General features: G+C 38.9%; 1 protein-coding gene across 1 annotated transcript in view; it reads left to right on the forward strand.

Annotated features, from left to right (window-relative positions):
- Window positions 1–20,523, forward strand: part of GABRA1 (gamma-aminobutyric acid type A receptor subunit alpha1) — a 51,035-nt gene extending 30,512 nt beyond the window's left edge. The window contains exons 7-9 of the mRNA XM_077824015.1: window positions 5,375–5,527; window positions 10,617–10,819; window positions 20,215–20,523. Coding sequence (XP_077680141.1) covers window positions 5,375–5,527; window positions 10,617–10,819; window positions 20,215–20,523 — 665 coding nt within the window. The remainder of the gene's footprint in view (window positions 1–5,374; window positions 5,528–10,616; window positions 10,820–20,214) is intronic.
- Window positions 20,524–21,162: the final 639 nt, after the last annotated feature.

Below are 21,162 nucleotides of genomic sequence, written 5' to 3' on the forward strand. Positions count from 1 at the left end.
GATATAGTACATGATAATTCAATACAAAGGAGATAGGTACCTTATAAATGCTTAAGAAAGACAGATAATAGATCTTTAAACAACCGAAGACAGACCTAAGAAATGTAATCCCACCACGATCATCATTTTTGGAGCATTCTCATAGGTAAACTGAATTATATTTGGAGATATTCCATATGGTTTTTTCCTACTTCCTCCTGCACAAGCATAAGTGGCTAAACATATAGCTGAATTTTGTACAGTGGATACCTTCTGGAACAAAGACCTGTTACTGTACAGATGCAGGGACATTACAAAGGACTGAAAACAACAGTTATTAAATCCTAAAAATAAGCCAGTTAAATAATCTTCTTTGCACCAAAGTTGCACATACGACAGAATCTTCTTCAGTTAATACCTGATAAAGGAATACAGTTGTGGAAGAAACAGATCTATCATTCACAAAGTCACTGTTTCACAAAGATCTGTAAGTGGAATCTTTTCTCCATAACACTTGCCCTAAACAAAATACTACTGCAGCTCAAACATGGTTAATAATCAAATATTGTTTTTGCTTTCTACTCCACTCAGTTGTGGGAACTACCATCTCCCTGAGATGTAAACGTGGGAGTTACTGCAGCAATTAGAAAAGGAGTACTTGTGGCACCTTTGAGCACAAGCTTTTGTGAGCTACAGCTCACTTTATCGGATGTATTCAGTGGAAAATAGAGTGGGGAGATTTATATACATAGAGAACATGAAACAGTGGGTGTTACCATACACGCTGTAACCAGAGTGATCACTTAAGGTGAGCTATTACCAGCAGGACAGCGGGGGCGGGGGAGGAAGAAACCTTTTGTAGTGATAATCAAGGTGGGCCATTTCCAGCAGTTGACAAGAACGTCTGAGGAACAGTGGGGGGTGGAGGGGGGGGAATAAACATGGGGAAATGGTTTTACTTTGTGTAATGACCCATCCACTCCCAGTCTCTATTCAAGACTAAGTTAATTGTATCCAGTTTGCAAATTAATTCCAATTCAGCAGTCTCTCGTTGGAGTCTGGTTTTGAAGTTTTTTTGTTGAAGAATTGCAACTTTTAGGTCTGTAATCGAGTGACCAAAGAGACTGAAGTGTTCTCCAACTGGTTTTTGAATGTTATAATTCTTGGCGTCTGATTTGTGTCCATTTATTCTTTTACATAGAGACTGTCCAGTTTGACCAATGTACATGGCAGAGGGTCACTGCTGGCACATGATGGCATATATCACATTGGTAGATGTGCAGGTGAATGAGCCTCTGATAGGGTGGCTGATGTGATTAGGCCCTATTATGGTGTCCCCTGAATAGATATGTGGACACAGTTGGCAACAGGCTTTGTTGCAAGGATAGGTTCCTGGGTTAGTGGTTCTGTTGTGTGGTGTGTGGTTGCTGGTGAGTATTTGCTTCAGGTTGGGGGGCTGTCTGTAAGCAAGGACTGGCCTGTCTCCCAAGATCTGTGAGAGTGATGGGTCGTCCTTCAGGATAGGTTGTAGATCCTTGATGATACGTTGGAGAGGTTTTAGTTAGGGGCTGAAGGTGATGGTTAGTGGCGTTCTGTTATTTCCTGTGTTGGGCCTGTCCTGTAGTAGGTGACTTCTGGGTACTCTTCTGGCTCTGTCCATCTGTTTCTTCACTTCAGCAGGTGGGTATTGTAGTTGTAAAAATGCTTGATAGAGATTCTTGTAGGTATTTGTCTCTGTCTGAAGGGTTGGAGCAAATGTGGTTGTATAGTAGAGCTTGGCTGTAGACAATGGATCATGTGGTGTGGTCTGGATGAAAGCTGGAGGCATGTTTCAACAGAGCCAGAAGAATACCCAGAAGTCACCACAATCTTGCAGAGTTTTTTGATGTGTACTCATGAGGTTTGGATTTGCCAAAAATTCCATGCATAAACAGGTGGCTGCCTTTTACACGTATCCCTCCTAGCTTCCAAGGTTTACTGGGTGTTGGGGCACTACAAACATTCTCCAAGGTATAGGATTTTTAATTGGACCAATCCACCTGATTCTCTCTCTTCTTTTCTGCCACTCTCATAGCCACTATTTTGTGCCCTCATTTTCAGATCTAGAACAGGATGGTGGTTACTTCCAAACTGGCTATAGAAAGGGGTTTGCATATGCCACACGTAGTAGGACTAAAATATCCTTTCAGTGTTCTGACTATTGTATGGTGGCAAGGGAAGAATCTGACCTAACTATATCCTTTACCTTGCATGTAGCTGTCACTACTACATTGATTTAGCAAATGTTATTTATAAATAACTATTATTGCTGCTACTAGTACGTTTAATGAAAGAGGAGTCACTGAAACCTTTTTCATTTTTGAGATGCATGTGAAACTATTGTCACTCCCCAACAATCATTGCATTTCTTATCGATGTAGCAAGTCTTTAAAATGTCCTTTATTTTCTGCAAGGTTTTGTGAAAAGAAAAACAGATGCTTAAAGGACGCATACAAATTTCCATTTACATGGAAATCATTTTGACACCTTGAAAATATTGTTTTGCAGTGAAAATCATCAGTATTTGTGCTCAATAACTGTTACATTCTTATTTCTTTATGCTCCATGTGTTTGCTGAGAGGACACTTTTCTAAATGAGATTTTATTTCTAGTTAGTTATACTGTATAAATATTACTATTGTGGTTTAAAGGCCAGAAACTGGTTGATTTCTACCTACAACTATAAGAAAATATAAAATTATGGCTAATGATTTGTCTAACTCAAACCACCTGTCCCTTGGTATTACAGCACACACCTATGTGTGTGCTTTATGTTCTATTTTGAAACCCGGGGACCATTTAAAAAAGTAAACACAGAAAATAGGATAATAGCTCTGAAATAGCTGTTATTGACTATCTGTCATGTTCTCCAGTAGAGCTATGTTGATTTATACCAGCTAAATATCTGAACTTTGATTGCTAGAGATAAACCTCATAAATAAAGTTTGGGCTTGGATCTGGATCAAACCTTTCCCTGCACTTGGATTTAGGGGCTGGAGGTATTCAGATGTGGTGGTCTGGTTCAAGCACAACTCTAGTTAAGATTGTTTTAACCCTCATGTAATAAGTAAAATGAAAAACAAATGGCCCATTTATAAAATAGATATTATTTATCTAAAGGACTGGCAAGGTTCCAAAACAGAGTTTTAAAAACATGTTAAAATTAAATAAAACAATATGAATAGGACATAGTGTACCATATGAACCAACAGTCTATCAAATGTCTTAAAGTCAATGGGATTTAAGCACGTGCTTAGATTAAAGCATGTGTTTAAATGCTTTTTCAGAATCAGGGGCTAAAACTGGTTAAATATATTTTTGATAACTTATGAGCAGTCTTTTTCCTATACAACTTTTGGCCTAAAGTGAAGCATATAGCTGAGTTATAAACTTCTGAAAACATAGTATTATCGGGGAATGACTGATAAATGTCAGTGGACAGTAGTCAGTAGTTGTAGTGGATGCCCCTATACATTTCAATGAAAGAAAGCCCACGATATACAAGAAGCTAGATGTACAGAGAATAGCAGAAGAGCGATACACTTCTCACCGTTAAATCAACCTCTCTCAAAGGGCTGCTGTCTTTTAATAATTAACTACAGTCCATTGATAGTTTAGATGCATTCAGAGTTAATGAAAAGGATTTTATCTTGTAACTTAATAGCAGGCATTACTGTCAGTCTGTGTGGTCATCAGCAATATGTCACTTACAGTGTTACCTTTGGGTAGCTCAAAGCAGCTACAGTAGTTACCAAGCCCACACTAATCCCAGTCTTTTTAATTTCCTTTATGCTTGGAATCTTGTTCTCATTTTTCACAGGTCAAAAAATACTTGGATAATTTAAGCAGCCAAATAAAGCTTCAGAGTACTATGATATGTTAACTCTCTGTCCTTCTTAGCTTGTACTCCACAAGCAATGAATTAATGCTTAAATACCATTGTGATTATTCTGTATCTGATTACATTAAAATAGCTTCCCCTTGTCATATTTTAGATTAATTCTTCTTTACGAGCTATATTGGGCACCCTTCAAAAAAACGGACACAGACAAAAAAGAAGATAAGTGGATGATAAAAAAGGAGGGTGAGGTCACACCAGTCATCTTACTTAGTTTTTACTTGAGTATAATGCTCCTGCCAGTTCTATTTTGGAGATGACTTTCTCTTCATATATCCTTTCCTCTACCACTCAGCTCATAATTGATTCCCCCCCCCCCACTCTGCCATTGTATTTTAATGTATATTCAAACATCTTAGGAGTATTGTCACATCTTATTTATAAGCTTCCCTCAGGGTTATATGTTGGGCAAGAATGTTCACATGAATGTTCTTCTAGAATCTGAATTAGAGAAAAAGGGCATTTGACATGCTTGGTGCATAAGCGGTCAATGTCTAGACACAGTTTTTCAATCCAATTTAGGATTTTCCTTTGCCAGTGCTGTTGCCAGTTTATATTTTAAAAGAGAACCACAGTAATTTCATGCGTCATCTCTTATTTAGGCAGGAGGGTTTTGTTCAGTTTCAAAGCCACGTGTATCTTTTCAAAGCTAATATCTATTGTATTGCGAGTCAGTCTATACTGAACATTAAGTCACATTAATACGTTTTCAAATCTTTTGGGAATATTGCTTTTCAAAATATTGCATTTTCAATAATGTCTGTAAATAACAGAGTGAAATTGAGGTATTTTTTGCTGTATTCTGGCAACTGAGATTTATAAAACCTTTTGAATGGTTCCAAATTTCACAGGAATGCTGTTTCTTTATGTTTCTGCAACATCCAAAAAAGCTAGTTATGGACAGAATTCTGTCATAATTCATCAGCAGCCATTTACTTTTAGGGAAAGTATTATTATTGGAAGGTACTGAATTAATAGAATTAGAATGTTAGCCTTCTATCTTCAGAACAGGTAGAGCACAGGTTATGGCAATGCAAACAGAAATAAACTGGACTAATCCTTGTGTCCTTAGCCTGATCTGGATGAACCACTTCTAAGCATCAGTCGCTAGGGTTCATTTAATCTTTGAACATTGTGTACAAGGGTATTGGTTATGGTGGTTTTCTGATTTACGATGAGTAAGTCTCCCATTTCATAAAGGACACTGAATCAGTTAACATTAAGTTCTATTCACTACCCAGCTGGGCTGAATTTAAGATGAAAGGCCCCTGCACCATCATCAATTCGTTATTAAAAATTTTCTTCAGACCTAAACCAAACTTGTCTCAAACAAAGTTGTTAATAACAGTGGACAGGAATGATGAAGAAATTGTTACTCATGCAAAAACTTGGGACACAGATTCTAATCTGTGCATATGGGAAAGAGTCTCACTGTCTTTTATTTTTATTGGTTTCTAGGGGAGTATGTTGTTATGACTACCCACTTCCATTTGAAGAGAAAGATTGGTTACTTTGTCATTCAGACATATCTACCATGCATCATGACAGTGATTCTGTCCCAGGTGTCCTTCTGGCTTAACAGAGAATCTGTTCCAGCAAGAACTGTATTTGGTAAGTGAAACAAACAAATAAACAAAACTTGCTAGGGTCATATGCTACATATAGAAAAGCACCCTTACTTTAACTTTAATATATGATGTGATATTGGAGAACTGGATAAGAACTATGTTTCACTTTGAAGATATTGCAACAGATGATTTTTTAAAAGGTCCAAACTAATTAATTTATTTAAAAGAATAAATAGTAAAATGTTATATATCAAAAACAAAAATGAAAAATAATGACATTATGCTAATCTGGATTCAGATCTGAACATCTTTGCCTATTTTGATTTATATAAAAAATGAAAAGGAATATTCAAAGGGTTTAGCTTATATACATCTTAATATTACTAAATGTAAATGTATACATCTAGGAACAAAGACTAGGCCATACTTAAAAGATGGGGGAACTCTATCCTGGGAAGCTGTAATTCTGAACAGGATTTGGAGGTCATGGTGCATAATCAGCTGAAAATGAGTGTGATGTTGTGGCCTAAAAAGCTAATGTGATCCTGGGATGCATAAACAGGGGAATCTTGAGTAGGAGTAGAGAGGTTATTTTACTTCAATATTTAACAGTGGTGCAACCATTGCTTTAATACTGTGTCCAGTTCTGGTGCCCACAATTCAAGAAGGATGTTGATAAATTGGAGAAAGTTCAAAGAAGAGCCATGAAAATGATAAAGGGATTAGAAAACATGCCTTATGCTGATAGACTCAAGAAGCTCAATCTATATAGCTTAAAAAAAACAGAAGGTGAAGTGGTTACTTGATTACATCTATAAGTAGCTACATGAGGAACATATTTTTAATAAATGGCTCCTCAGTGTATCAGAGAAAAAGTATAACATGATCCAATGGCTGGAAGTTGAACCTAGACAAATTCAGAGGGGAAATAAGCTGCAAATATTTACCATGTAAGGTAATTAACTATTGAAACAATTTACCAAGGGCTATGGTGGATTCTCCATCACTGACAATTTTTAAATTGTTTTTCTAGCAGAAGTGCTCTAGAAATTATTTTGGGGGAAGTTCTACGGCCTGTGTTATGCAGAAGCTCATACTAGATTATCATAATGGTCCCTTCTAGCTTTAGAATCTATGAATTATGTAATGTACAGAAAAAGTTTAGATGTCAGCTGTCAGACTAGGAGAAAGTGTGCATTGACTGTTTCTCATAAAGCAACAGTGGTTAATACAGCTTTTGGCTTGGATTTTCAAAGGGAATTTAGTCAAAGGGAGTTGTTCACCTGACGTTCTTGCCGCAGTTGAAACTCCCAGCTTTAATAACTCTGTGGGTTGATCTCATCTGCAAGCTCCTCAGATACTGTTATGGCCCAGTGCTGCTACGGAAATCAGTGACAAAATTCCTATTGTCTTCTCTCTGAGTGGAATTCAGGCAGGGATGAATGAAAGGGATTCTATGATGATATAGTCACACCTGCTTTTGGTTCCCTGTGGTTTTTGCTATTACATTTTAATACACATTTTTAAAATTAGAAATAAACAGCTAGAATATTCTTTGGGGCTTTTGTTTAACCTATTTCACATCCAAAATCAAGATAGATAGACAGACAGACAAGATGGGTGAGGTAATAGCTTTTATTGGACCAACTTCTGTTCATGCAAGAAACAAGCTTTTGAGTTTCACAGAGCTCTTCTTCAGGTCTTCCCCAATATTGCAAACAAATAGATAAATAGATAGATCTAACAACAAGCACTTGATTAAAGAAAAAGGGAGGTGAGAGTTCTCCAATATGCTCCAGTTCTTTTTGTGTTGCTCAAGCTATAATTGGCTGGTTGAGAATGCCTCTGGCAGGAGTGGAAGGGCATAAATGCAGCAGACCTTGTTTCTGCACCAACAGCTCTCCCTCAGTGCAGTGCAAGAGCATGACAAAGAAGAGGCTCCAAAGGACATGTGGAGGTTAGTCGCAGGAGGAACTCTGCCTTTTAATGGTGGCAAAGGAAAGCTGGAGATCTATAACCAAATTCAGACGTCAGTCTAAGGGCTTGATCATGAGAAACACCTGTAATTCCAGCTGTATTATGCCTATTTTCACCTACCTCTCAAAATATCCCCATTAGTTGCTTTTCCTGCTCCAGCCCACTTTCCCAATGCCTCTTCAGGTGAATCACACCAGCTTAGGCATCCTTAGATTCAGAGAGCCAAATGCTCACATGGTGTGTAAGCTCCATGTTGGTAAGTAGATATGAATGTAGAGAAGTCCCTAAATGGAGTATAGGAGAGTCTAATTGAGTCTAATTTGTATAAAAGGGGACCTACAAACTGGTGTGAAGTGCAACACATTCAAATCCTTTAAACGCACTTCTGAAATTGGTATCAAAAGTCTAATCTTGGCAATTTTGTCACAGAGTAGATTGGGCCCCTTAAAAAGACATACATTCAAAGATTGCTGCTGGGAATATTTACATCAGTTATGTATGCATTTAAAAAAGAAATGGAACCTCATTTTCTTCCATTTTGCTTTCTTTTTTTATTGTTGACAATACCAACTTGCTGGTTCATGATGTTGTAGTTATGTTGGCCATAAATGGGATACCAAATTACCCCATGTATCAAAAAAATAACATACAATAATACACTATGTTATTCAGGCAGCTGTTTTTAAAGCCTTACGAAACCCCTTCAAGAATGTAAACATTTTAAAAGTTTTCCTTTCAGAATACAATTATTTTGCTGAATACTTGTGTGGTTTTTTACATATGTTTGAACTAAGTCTAGAGTTCTGTTTCTATTTTTTTAATCTCCTAACTTCACTGAAGAAAAGAGATGTCTCTGAATACTTCACCTGAGCATATTCATACATGCACCCACACAGAAAAGCACAGCGTATATAGATTTATAGCCCTTTTTTAGCACTATAAATAAAAACACAAACTATAGCATAGCAGGATTTACTGTACAAGAGCAACAAAAAATCATTAGTTATAAATAGAAGAAGACCTTATATATTCCCCCAAGGAACAAAAAACACATCATCATTAGGTACCAATTATTCAAGATACGGTCATTGATATCTAAATATATTTTTAATTATCTGGCCCTTTTCGATCTCTGCATATTTTTATTAGTGCTCAGTACAGTCGTTATAAACTGTAGCAGTGATTTAATACATGAAATTGTCTGCAGTTGTCAAGGTAACTTGCAAATGTGATTTGATGTAAATTTTGCACTTGCAAAAATCTGTAGGCAATGTGATAGCAACGTAATCCTCCTACTGTCAGTAAAAACTCCATGGCTAGTTAAAGAAAAAATGTTCTTCCAGCAGGTATGAAGCTCTGCTCCTAAAAATGCAAATTACATTGCCATGGGTCCTACTTAACCTCTTTAGTGTTGCCAGAGCATCACTGTGTAATGGCACAGAAACCTGTACAAAACATCAGTTCAAATAAATGCAATATCATAACATGCAGCTTAGTCTATTTTGGGCTACATTGAAGTAGCATATTTTCCAAATATGTTTGCTACTTCATTCAGCCCCGAACAGGTTAATCAGCAACAAGAACAATTTATATCCTTTGTTTTTATGGGAAACATTGTATGGCACTGTAGCAGTCTTACACAAGTAAGGTGGAAAGTATCCAACATGCCTATGTATGCCTGGCTGAACTTTGCATAATTTTGAGTTGTTTTATCTGCAATTATGACATGAAATGAAAGAATTGACAAGATGGAAAAAGATTTGCAACCATCCACATGATTACTAAAATGCTAGGTGAGATCAGGAACTGGATCATGAATTAACCCCTCCTCTAATTCTTTTGCTGGAAGAGGAAATTATGTTAGTCTGTAAGTCCAGACAACAATAGGGCTGTGGTGACTTTCTTTTTCCTGTTTCATTCATGTTGGAAGGATGGTCGTTAAGTCTGATTTTAAAATAATAATTCTGAGATTTTATTCAATCACTGAATTTATTTACAATCTAAGAAAACAGTAAATCTAATCTCATGCTGTGGGACATAATGCACCCATCTAAATTCCTTCCTGACCCTCAAAGTTAAGCAGATTATATTTCATTTTGTCTTCGTCTGAGGCATTGCTGCACTGGCTACCATCACAGGCAGGATGCACGACTACATGGACCAATGACTTCTTGTATATAGTGTATATATTCTGAGATATAGTGTCCAAACTCCTGCCTAGAAGAAACACAAATATATCATGCAGTTTGTTAGATATTTAATATTACAGATGGTTCAGCAAAAGGAATGTGATATCGGTAACCCTGATAAACACATTTATCCCTCTTACTCCAAACTCACATTATTTTCCTTTTCACTGTTATCTGCTTGATTTCTAAGTGGTCCACCATTGACTAACGACAATTACTTGAATGTAGTCAGTACCAACAATAATCCTTTGTCATCCACTCAGGGCTGTATCTGTTGGAGCAACAATATCTCCTAAAGCACAAACCTCATTGTCTGGCTATGCCAAAAGACATTAGATATGGTTTAATCAGGTCACAACTTTATTATTAGATGTCTGGGATGAACCCGGCGGATAAAATGTGCAGTGGAGGTGAAAACCCCCACAATTCACCTGGGGGACGGGGGAGAGGAGTGCTTTTTTCACACCCCCCCCATTTCTGTTCATGACCCTCCAGCAGATCCTCTGCCAGGACCCTCCAATTCCAGCCAGTTCCTGGGGGGAGGGAGGGCAGGCCCAGGCTGACCTTTTCAAACCCCTCATTCCTAGGCAGTGAGTCATCCACCACGCTGACTGCTTTTCCAGCAGTTTTACGTCTCCCCTCCCACTCAAAGCCAGAAAGCATTGCCCTCTTCTCCTGGCCAGCCAGACAACCCTCCCCCAGCCCGCTTAAAGCCTGCTTAAAGTGAAGGGCAGTGACTTCCATATGTCAAAAGATCAAGATAAAGCACAAACCAGAAGGGTACCTCCAAGATTATTATTTCCACAGCAGAACCTGAAATTTGATATTCTTTGGCTGGGAAATATATTTCTAACAACAAAAGCCGGTGAAAGTATTTTTCCTATTTTATTTGTGAATCCACATTGATAGGTAAAAGACAAAATACAGTACCTGATCTAAAGAGATGCTGACGATTTTGCTTTACAGGAGTGACAACTGTCCTCACAATGACCACCTTGAGCATCAGTGCAAGAAATTCCCTTCCAAAGGTGGCCTATGCCACTGCTATGGATTGGTTTATAGCAGTGTGCTATGCATTTGTGTTTTCAGCACTCATCGAATTTGCGACAGTGAACTACTTCACAAAGAGAGGTTACGCATGGGATGGCAAAAGTGTGGTTCCTGAAAAGGTAACACCTTTACTAATAGATTTTATGAGACGTACATTCATATCTATTCATGGCATTTGTGTTGGATTCAGTCTGTATGTTTTCTAATGTGATTTAGATAATCTACTGAAAGAGGCTCTTTACATGGATATTGGGCATTTTCTGTTCAGGATTTGCTGGTCACACTATATGCTGAAATCACTTGTTGTATGCAAATTACTAGCATGGATAGTGGTTACATTTTCATTTTTAGAGCACTACCAGGATGTGCAGCATTGTGTGGCAAAGAGAGGAAGACATAATCTCTGTTCCATGTCTCAAATCTGAAAGATACAAGTTGGCTGAGGCTAACACTGTGGCACGAAGGGAAAGCTCATACCTCCAACACTCCCCACCCCCTTCCTGTCATGTCTTTATATGGCTCCCCTAACTGTAGCACCTCCCAGTTATTTAACAGTCTCTCTTTATTTTTCCTTTCCTTTCCAGCCTATAGTAGGAATAGATTGACTAGTTTATATGTTGTGTGTTTGAGTGAGGACTCAGTGGATCTGTGCAGTGTCTCTGAGCCTGATGCAGAGCTCACTGAAGGCAGTGGATATATTTTCCTTGATGTCCTCAGGTTATGGATCAGGACTAATTTTGAAAGTTTGTGTGTAGGAAGAAATAGATTAAGAAACTCACTGCACAAGAAATAATGACGATGAACTTCAGAACTTAATGCAAAACACTTTTATTTAATTTAGTTTGCCCACATCAAAGTCCAGGCCCTTTGAAAGCTCTGTCTGACACACTGAAAAGCCTTCCCTTATTTAATGATTATTTAATTGTGACGTTAGAATGTAGCTTTCATGGCAGACCATGTTTTTGAAGGATAAGGGAGGTGATGTCTGAAGTATCTAGGTCCAATACCATGGAGACCTTTAACTATACACCATATTCAATAGGGAGCCAGTGAAAAGAGTGGGGTACTATGATTGCTAAGTAGACAGACTACTGGGTTTTGTAGCAGTTGGAGCTCGTTCAGGTTGTGTCTTCATTTCTTAATATAATGAAGGTGCAGTGAGCAAGCCTAGAAGTCATGACTCTGTGGATCACCATCCGCCTCATCTCTTTCTGAAAGTATGGGGTGCAATCTCTGCCAGTTACAGCTGGAAGTAGACATTTTTTGCTGCCATGGCTCTTTGGGCTCCCAGTATCTCTGGGGAGTCTAACAGAAACCCAAGATTGCAGACAGATTTGAACTGGAGGATGATGCCCTCAGTAATGGGGATGTAATAGAGGAGAAAAGTTCTCTGAAGCACTTGTCTCCTCTATTACATCCCCAATTTTGAGAGCATCTGAGTTATACCAGCTGAGGATATGGTCTGGTATGTATAAGTTTGCTTATACATATTGCTGTGTAAAGGATACACAGAGTGGGTATTTTCTGCAGGCACTTGAATACTCCAGGCACTTAATATGTAAGTTCAATAACACGATGGAGAAGACTGAGCATTGTGGGACCCAGCAGGAGAGGTCTTGTAGGGGATGCATCTCAGACTTAGAGGTCATATTGTGTGCCATCAGCAATAGCTGAACTACAAAGGAATCTCAAACCAGGCTCCACAAGAGTGGAAGTTACCTATTAGCAAATATATCCCATCCTTTTCTGTGGAAATCAGAATCTATGTGTGGGGCTTTATGAACCGATAAACAAGAACGAGAACAAAGTGAAACCTTTTCATTATTATTTCGTCAGGATTCTTCACTCCAAGCACCTCATAGTAACACAAGTGAAAAAAAATATGTGTAGATGATGCCAGGCATGCATGGACCATGTTTAGTAAAGAACCCACTTCATGCAATGTACAATTATACAAAAACAAGGGGGATAGAAGTGACTGTGACAACTGTAGAGGTATCTTCCTGTTGAACATCATCAGAAAAGTTGTCACTCGCATTGTGCTCCCTAGGCTGCAATCTCTAGGTGAAAGAATCTATCCTGAAAGTCAATGCGGTTTTCACTCAGAACACTCCACCATTGATACGATATTTTTGGTTAAGCGACTTCAAGAGAAAGTGTAGAGAAAAATGAATGCCACTCTACATAGCCTTCATCGATCTGATAAAGGCCTTGGATATGTTCAACAGACAGGGCCTTTTTATGTCCCCTCATATTTTTGAACTTTCATTTCTTACATCAAGGTATGAGGGCAACTGTGGTGTATGAAAACAAAGAGTCAAATGTTTTTGACATTAACAGTGGCATGAAACAGGGGTGTATCTACTTTTCATTACTGCTTCTTCATGCATTTAGGGACAGCAATGATAGCATTTATCAACATTGCAAGATTTAGAGTGAAAACCAAGATTCTGAGAGATTTCCTGTTTGCGGATGATGTGGCCTTGGTTGCCCATAGTGAATCTTCCTTGCAAAATCCCTTGGGTAGATTTCATGCAAAAGCTTCAGGCTGACAATTAGTTTCAAGAAGACTGTGATCATGTACCAAAGATTTACCCATTCTGGAGGCTAATTCGCTTAGTGTTGTTGACAGCTTTTGCTACTTGGGTTCTACCATCACCAGAAATCTTGACTTTCAGACTGAATTAATAGAATCGAAAAAGCAGCTAAGTATTTCAGGCTTACAGAAATACACATGGAATAATAGCAAACTATTAACTAAGATGAAGATGCAAATCTAAGAGACTTGTGTGCTGTCATCCCTGCTTTGTGGTTCAGAAACCTGGACTACTTATGCCAGGCATATCAGGAGACTGAATAGCTTCCACATGAGATCCTGAAAATAAAGTAGGGAAACACATTACCAAACACAGAGATGCTGGAGTGCACAGGATTGACACACTTAGAAACCACTGCTAAGAAGAGGAGGTTGCAATGGCTCATTCATGGCAGGTGAATGGGAGGAGACCATATCTCCAAGAATATTTTCAATTGTGAGATTTGAGACAGCTCTAGAAAGCACGGTCACTCTTTTTGGCAATACCATGATGTGTGTAAACATGATATGAATTCATTCAACATCAATGTGGAAAGCTGGGAGGAGTGTGCAGGATCCTTTCCAATTTGGAGGGAGTATCTGAGTAGGTGCAGCTCAAAATGAAGTGATTTGGATCCAGAAGATGGAAGTAAAGTGAGAAAGAAGAAAGCAGCATGCTGTAATCATGGATTCTAACTCAGACAACACACGAATCTGTAAAATTTGTAACAAGCTATGTCACTCTTTAATTGCACTTGTCTGCCATAAGCGGATTCATCAGGCACCTGATTAGACCTCTTACACGTACACCAAGATCCAGTTTGGATTGACGACTGCCAATATATTTCATGCCTGGTTCTTGCCTATTCTACACATGAACTTTTCTCATAATACAATGGAATATTCAATGAAATTGTAAAATGACAGATTTAATAGTGGTATTAGGAAATACTAATACTTTTTTAATATCATGAGTAATTAACCTGGGTAATTCATTGCCACAAAGTGATACTGAATTCAAAACAAGAATTAAACATATATGTGTATGTTGGGCCTGATCCAAAGGCTATTGAAATCAATCATAGAATCATAGAATATCAGGGTTGGAAGGGACCTCAGGAGGTCATCTAGTCCAACCCCCTGCTCAAAGCAGGACCAATCCCCAACTAAATCATCCCAGCCAGGGCTTTGTCAAGCCTGACCTTAAAAATATCTAAGGAAGGAGATTCCACCACCTCCCTAGGTAACCCATTCCAGTGCTTCACCACCCTCCTAGTGAAAAAGTTTTTCCTAATATCCAACCTAAACCTCCCCCACTGCAACTTGAGACCATTACTCCTTGTTCTGTCATCAGCTACCACTGAGAATAGTCTAGATCCATCCTCTTTCAAACCCCCTTTCAGGTAGTTGAAAGCAGCTATCAAATCCCCCCTCATTCTTCTCTTCCGCAGACTAAACAATCCCAGTTCCCTCAGCCTCTCCTCATAAGTCATGTGTTCCAGTACCCTAATCATTTTTGTTGCCCTCCACTGGACATTTTCCAATTTTTCCACATCCTTCTTGTAGTGTGGGGCCCCAAACTGGACACAGTACTGCAGATGAGGCCTCACCAATGTCGAATAGAGGGGAATGATCACGTCCGTCAATCTGCTGACAATGCCCCTACATATACATCCTAAAATGCCATTGGCTTTCTTGGCAACAAGGGCACACTGTTGACTCCTATCCAGCTTCTCGTCCACTGTAACCCCTAGGTCCTTTTCTGCAGAACTGCTAGCGAGCCATTTGGTCCCTAGTCTGTAGCGGTGCATGGGATTCTTCTGTCCTAAGTGCAGGACTCTGCACTTGTCCTTGTTGAACCTCATCAGATTTCTTTTGGCCCAATCCTCTAATTTGTCTAGGGCCCTCTGTATCGTATCCCTACCCTCCAGCATATCTACCTCTCCTCCCCATTTAGTGTCATCTGCAAACTTGCTGAGGGTGCAATCCACACCATCCTCCAGATCATTTATGAAGATATTGAACAAAACCGGCCCCAGGACCGACCCTTGGGGCACACCACTTGATACTGGCTGCCAACTAGACATGGAGCCATTGATCACTACCCGTTGAGCCCGACAATCTAGCCAACTTTCTATCCACCTTATAGTCCATTCATTCAGCCCATACTTCTTTAACTTGCTGGCAAGAATACTGTGGAAGACCGTGTCAAAAGCTTTGCTAAAGTCAAGGAACAACACGTCCACTGCTTTCCCCTCATCCACAGAGCCAGTTATCTCGTCATAGAAGGCAATTAGATTAGTCAGGCATGACTTGCGCTTGGTGAATGCATGCTGACTGTTCCTGATCACTTTCCTCTCCTCTAAGTGCTTCAGAATTGATTCCTTGAGGACCTGCTCCATGATTTTTCCAGGGACTGGGGTGAGGCTGACTGGCCTGTAGTTCCCAGGATCCTCCTTCTTCCCTTTTTTAAAGATGGGCACTACATTAGCCAATGGAAAGGCTCCCACTAATTTAGATGGGCTTGGGATGGGGCCCAATGTGAACATTCAGAATTATATTAGTTAGGATTTTAAAGACATATATAAACCCTTATATTTCAGAGCAGAAGCCATACACTAATGGAGAGGTTTTTGAAGAAGCTTCCCCTATAAACATTTTAATCCATAATTGTCCACTATGGGTTTTGGATTTTTTTGCAGCTCCCTCTGAATCACTTGCTACTGTTCCCTCTCAGAGATAGGATAGTGGTCCACTATCCTGATTTGATATGGCAATTCATACATTCCTTAGGACCATACAGTAGCTTCCATAAATTTGTTATAAAATATCAAAGTTTTTTTGAGAGAACAATAAAATCTCTTTAATTTACATAGGCAAAATAGAAATTTCCTGATTCATCTTGTACATAACACTGATCCTATTTTAATCTAATTCATGCTTTCATACACATTGACTATTATCCCTTTTGTTTCTTCAAACATATTTCCGATACATTCCCAGTGCTTACCACCAAGGCATCTGCTGGAAAATATGTAACGTGTCATTACATATATTATTTAAGAAATCTGCTTTTAAATGGCTCTTACTACAAAATTCCCTTGATCTAAGTCTTCTCCTCTGTACTAAAGAGACATTTTCTCAAGACTTGAAATGAGACAATGAGCATTGGAAGAAAGATAACTATTTTATATGAAATTTAAACATTAACTAAAGGATTTAGAATGAATTATGCAAAATGTTCACATATGAGAACTGAAGATAGTGTTGTAAAAACAAAATCTTTGCAGCATTATTAGTAGAGCTGAATGAATGGGGGCGGGGTGGGTGGGAGAGAAGGAAATCCATGAACATCCTTTCAAATTTTAAAAGGAATTTCAGTTTGACTGGTTGGGGTCATGTAAAGGGGCTAAGCCGGGGCTCGACCCTCTTCGGGGTGGCAGGGAACCACACCGGCTCGCTACACACAGTTAACTTTGGGGAATTCGTCCAGCCACCAGAGTCTTCCTCAGCAGCCTTTGCGGTAACTAGACTGAGCACTGTAGGTCTGGGCCCTGAGTCAGGGCGGGGCACCAAATAGTCAGTAGCTCAGGCCCTCAGGCAGAGTCTGAGCAACACAACATGTGTGAATTAGCCCAGGCCTCCAAGGACCTGGAAGAGGGGGAGACTGCCACCCACGAGTTGGGTGGCAGGGGGGATGCAGGCCCACCCACTCCACTGCGTCCCAGCCCGAGGCCCTAACAGCGGCAAACGACCCACCGCTGGGTCAGTGGGGATCCTGGCCGCAACAGACTGACATGGGTTCTGGCAGAGTAACAGCCAGACTAGGGTCGGCTGTCCCTGGGCTACTTCCTAACTCCCCTCCTTCTGGTACCTGGGTCCCGGCAGTGTTCTCCAGGGGGTCCAGCACCGTGGGTTCCTTGGGGCAGTGGACAAGCGGCCAGCCGGGTAACTCCCCTGGATAGCTGGTGCAGGGCAGGTTCGGTAACTTCCATGGATAGCTGGCGCAGGGCAGGTCTGGCCAGTCTTGGTGTGGACCTGTGGCCGTGGGGTTTTCCCAGTCGCGGGCTAGGCTGGCTACATCTGGCCTCCCCGGCAGCTGGTCCTCTAGTGAGCTCTGAGGGCCCGTCTTTATACTTCCGGGTTGTGCCTTTCTACTTCCCGGGCTCCGCCTGTCCCACTGAGGGGTGGGCTCAGAGCTTCCTGGCTCCACTCACTCTGGTGGCTGGAGGGGTTCGACCCTCTCCAGGGCGGCGGGGAGCCACACCGCCTCACTACAGGTCATATTTGCTGTTTGTTTAGTATTGAAACTTCAGTAGAGTGAATATTTGGGAAAAACCAATGTTAAGCTTCAGTTCTTGAATATTCACCAAAAATAATCAAATTGTGTAGTTGAAGGCAATATTAATAATTCATGCTATTTTGGTTAGTTGCATAAGTCATACAATCAGAGAATAGAAATAAAACCATGTTACCTTTGTAACTAATAACTAACATAACAAGTAAACATTTACAAAGAACTGTATGTGAATGATTTACATACTTATTTGCTGAAGAATATTTCTAAATTAAGTCAAATAATAACTAGACTTTTCACTGCAAAATATTTGCTCAGCTCTCCTTATTAATTATACTCGCAAGTTCATTATAGTTCCTTTTAAGGGTAATTTAAAAATACATTTTAGTGGAGATCCAGTTGCACTGAAATTTTGAAATCTTTTCTGTTCTGTGTAGCAAATTGACTTTCATATGGCAATGATATTGGTGTCCTAAGTAATCAAGATGTATGAAATGATAACCCTAAAATCATACATTCCATTTGATGTGAGACTAAATTAAACATTAAAAATCCCATGAAACACAATATTCAAGAATAGTTTAAAAATATTAAAGATTGTATGGCTCTTGTGTTCCCTAGAAGTTAAGGATCCCCTTATATTCTTCATATTAACATACCAAAGATATTCTCTGTACACCGTGTGCTGAATTAGCTGTCATGAATGCTAAGGAAAAGGCAAAGCCAAGTAAGGCAAACTTGTGATGGAAAGAAGTTTATAATCTAATATCACTCAGGGCTCTGATTAGATGTCATATTACTTTTTCATAAACTTCAATGGGACATAAAATATCGAGATACTTACTGGAGTTAGGCTTTGCCTAGCTCACATTCTTCATAAAATGTAAAACTACAAAATGTCTGTTCTATTAGGTTTCTGTGAAACAGTTATTCGTTTAGCTGGATTTATTACTGCTTACTAGAATACTAGGGCTGTTTCTGTTCTGAGCAGGTAAGAAAAAGTGAAAAAAAAAAGAAATATGAGAGCTGAAGCTGTTGATGGATGAATGACCAAAGGACTCCCTGATTTTGACTCTTCTTTCCTTTTGAATTAACTGTTTTTCAGCTGCTTATTCCATTTATTAGGTTGAAATAGTCTGAGACATGTGTGCTGAAGGGAATTTGAAAGCTGTTCCTCAGCCTCAAGGATATGTGTTGATTTGGTCTAACTTAGAAATCTTCTATTAATTTCTCATGGAGGGAAAATGAGAAATGACTCTCCTTTCTCCTCCCTATCCCCCCTTTCCTTTCCCTCTGTTTGCATACTTTTTTTGTTCTTTTCTTTTTCTGTTCCCCCCTTATTTTTTTTGGGGGGGGGGAATCAATAAAATAGAAATAAAATATAAATGTATACTGAATTATATTAGTTAATAGAATTAAAACAATCCGTTAAAGGTTCTTTTTTTTTTATCTATACCTTCTCTTTACTGTTCCAGGAACACGGGATCAGATTTTTGGCTCTGCCCCATTATCAGTTTCAGACACAGTTTAGAGCCCTTCTGAGCCGTAGGTGTTGTTTCCATATAGTCAGGGATAGCTGAAACACAGTACAGCAGTACTTCTCTCATGCTTCCTTTCCCTTCAACTCAACCTATGCTCTGACTTGTTCCTATATAGAGGCTATGCTGTAGAGTAGGACTGCCTACAACTTTATGCCAGTTGAGATTACCGTAGGCCAGATGATTTCAAGCCAGTTAAAAGGCTTTAAGACTAATTTAAATGGTCAGAGTGGCATCAAGGACCAGGATCACATCCAGTATGTTTAAGATAACTCAGTCACTTTCTATTGAACTATAAGCACTTTTAAAAATATCAGCATTCTAGGATGGTCCATAAATTTCAGTGCGATATATGGATATTTTTAAATAGACTGGGAATATACAATTTTATAGCTCCCACACATTCTGAATGAAACTCCAACCATTGCAAGTCAGCTAGTCTAGGGGTAACCTGCAAAAGGCATCATTAAGTCTCCGATATGTCCAAGCCCTTAAACACATGCTTAAGTTCCAAGTATTTTGCTGAATAGGGAATCAATAAGCTGTTTGTTGTGTTCCTTTTAAACAGGCATTCTCTCTCAGTGTGAGGAAGATGAAAATGATATGTATGATAAGTTGTGTTAGAACTCATAATACATTATTTATCTTGGTATCTGAATGACAGATTTGGAAATAGTTTTATAATGGTGGCATCCTTGGTATCTCTCAAACTCAATATATTTGTTTTAGTCACAAAGCTCATTTGATTCAGAAGACAATGAACTATATTTAGTTTTCTACTGTTTGATTAATATTGCAGATATTACAATACACTGATTTGCTTACTATCAAAAATAGCATATCCTAAAATGTATCTGTTATTCTAAATGTTTTTGGGAATTAATTAGTTGATTTATTTCTAGGAAAAGTAATTAAACTGAGAGATTCTATCTTGTTCTTGAGTACAATGTTTTACATAAATCTCACATACACACCTAACATCTAGTTAGTCCAGTTTGAAGTATATTTTCAATATATAGCAACAACACTGTATTATGTACATTATCACAATATTAACTATTGAAAACGTGGACAAGAATAAAATTCATGTTTTTCTTTCCCCAGCCAAAGAAACTGAAGGATCCTCTCATTAAGAAAAATAACACATACACAGCAGCAGCAACAAGCTACACCCCTAATATTGCCAGAGACCCTGGGCTGGCTACCATTGCTAAAAGTGCAACAATAGAACCCAAAGAAGTTAAACCAGAAACAAAACCACCAGAACCCAAGAAAACTTTTAACAGTGTCAGCAAAATTGATCGACTATCAAGAATAGCTTTCCCACTGCTTTTTGGAATCTTTAATTTAGTCTACTGGGCAACTTATTTAAACAGAGAGCCCCAGCTGAAAGCCCCAACTCCACATCAATAACCCGGTTAACTCATGTAGTTTTGTTCAGTCTTTTGCACTGGGGATTGCTTTCAGTATGACACACAGTAATTCCCATTTGCTTCATTGCCTCTGTCTTAAAGAAAATGAAGGTTTCCTTATATTAAAAAAGTATATATATATTTTAAAAAAGTAACCCTGTATACTAGGGCCATAACAATGTGATGTGTACACCTGGGAACCATGATTCTGAAGAAGGGAGAGGAAAAGTTCAGTAATGAAAATGAATTTGAAACCATTTGTAGATAGCTTATTACTGAATATCCCAACAAAGATACTGTACATGTATGTGAAATATTTTTATGCAAAATAATCGTGGGGGGAAATACTCTATGATGTTCATGTAGCACACACTGTAGTGTACTTACCATTTACAGAGCACTATTTATGTTGTATTTTTTCAAGGCTGTAACCCTTTCAATTTTGTCAAATTCCATGAGATACATTATATTTCCAGCTCTTCTCCCCACCCTTCCCCCCAATCCCCAGTCACTGGTCTTATAATATTAAATGTTCTTTAAAGAAAAGGAAGTCTGCATACTCTAGGAACAGTTTATCACTGTACAGCACATATGATTCAATGGTAATGAATGCTTTAATCTGCTGTCTTAAGGCAGTCTT

The sequence above is a fragment of the Eretmochelys imbricata genome, chromosome 8 (genome assembly GCF_965152235.1).
Source record: "Eretmochelys imbricata isolate rEreImb1 chromosome 8, rEreImb1.hap1, whole genome shotgun sequence".
NCBI lineage: Eukaryota > Metazoa > Chordata > Testudines > Cheloniidae > Eretmochelys > Eretmochelys imbricata.